The sequence below is a fragment of the Penaeus monodon genome, chromosome 34, assembly GCF_015228065.2.
Source record: "Penaeus monodon isolate SGIC_2016 chromosome 34, NSTDA_Pmon_1, whole genome shotgun sequence".
In the NCBI taxonomy this organism is placed as follows: Eukaryota; Metazoa; Arthropoda; class Malacostraca; order Decapoda; family Penaeidae; genus Penaeus; species Penaeus monodon.
Genome location: NC_051419.1, coordinates 12,579,402 through 12,579,744, shown reverse-complemented (window position 1 = coordinate 12,579,744; position 343 = coordinate 12,579,402). Strand labels below are relative to the sequence as shown.

The following is a 343-nucleotide window of genomic DNA, read 5'->3' as shown; positions in this document are numbered from 1 at the left end:
CCGAGGAAAGAATTTCGTGTCCGAGATTTCAGGAGTTTGGTCGAAGCCTGAGGCGGGAGCCGACAGGGATTCGGCTGCTTTCTGCGCCCCCTTCTTCTCCGGCTCTTCGTCGTCCCTGCCGAAGGTCCTAGAGTACTCGAAGCTTCTTCTTTCGTTAAAGAAACCGTACTTCTTCCTGCCGTTCTTGTTCTTCCTGGGAACTACCTCCTTCCTGGGCTCTTTCTCCTCTAGCCCCGAGGCCTTTTCCACCCCGACCTTGTTCCCCGCAGAAGTGGCCTTGGACCGTCGTCGGTGGTGGGCGCTCGGCGGGTAAGAGCGGCCCTCCCTCTCGCCCACGACCTTC

The 343-nt window shown here is 59.2% G+C and overlaps 1 protein-coding gene across 1 annotated transcript in view; it reads right to left on the bottom strand.

The window, feature by feature from the left end:
• Nucleotides 1-343, bottom strand: part of LOC119594917 — a gene marked incomplete in the record, with an annotated part of 3,705 nt that overhangs the window by 472 nt on the left and 2,890 nt on the right. The window contains 1 exon segment of the mRNA XM_037943989.1: nt 1-343. Coding sequence (XP_037799917.1) covers nt 1-343 — 343 coding nt within the window.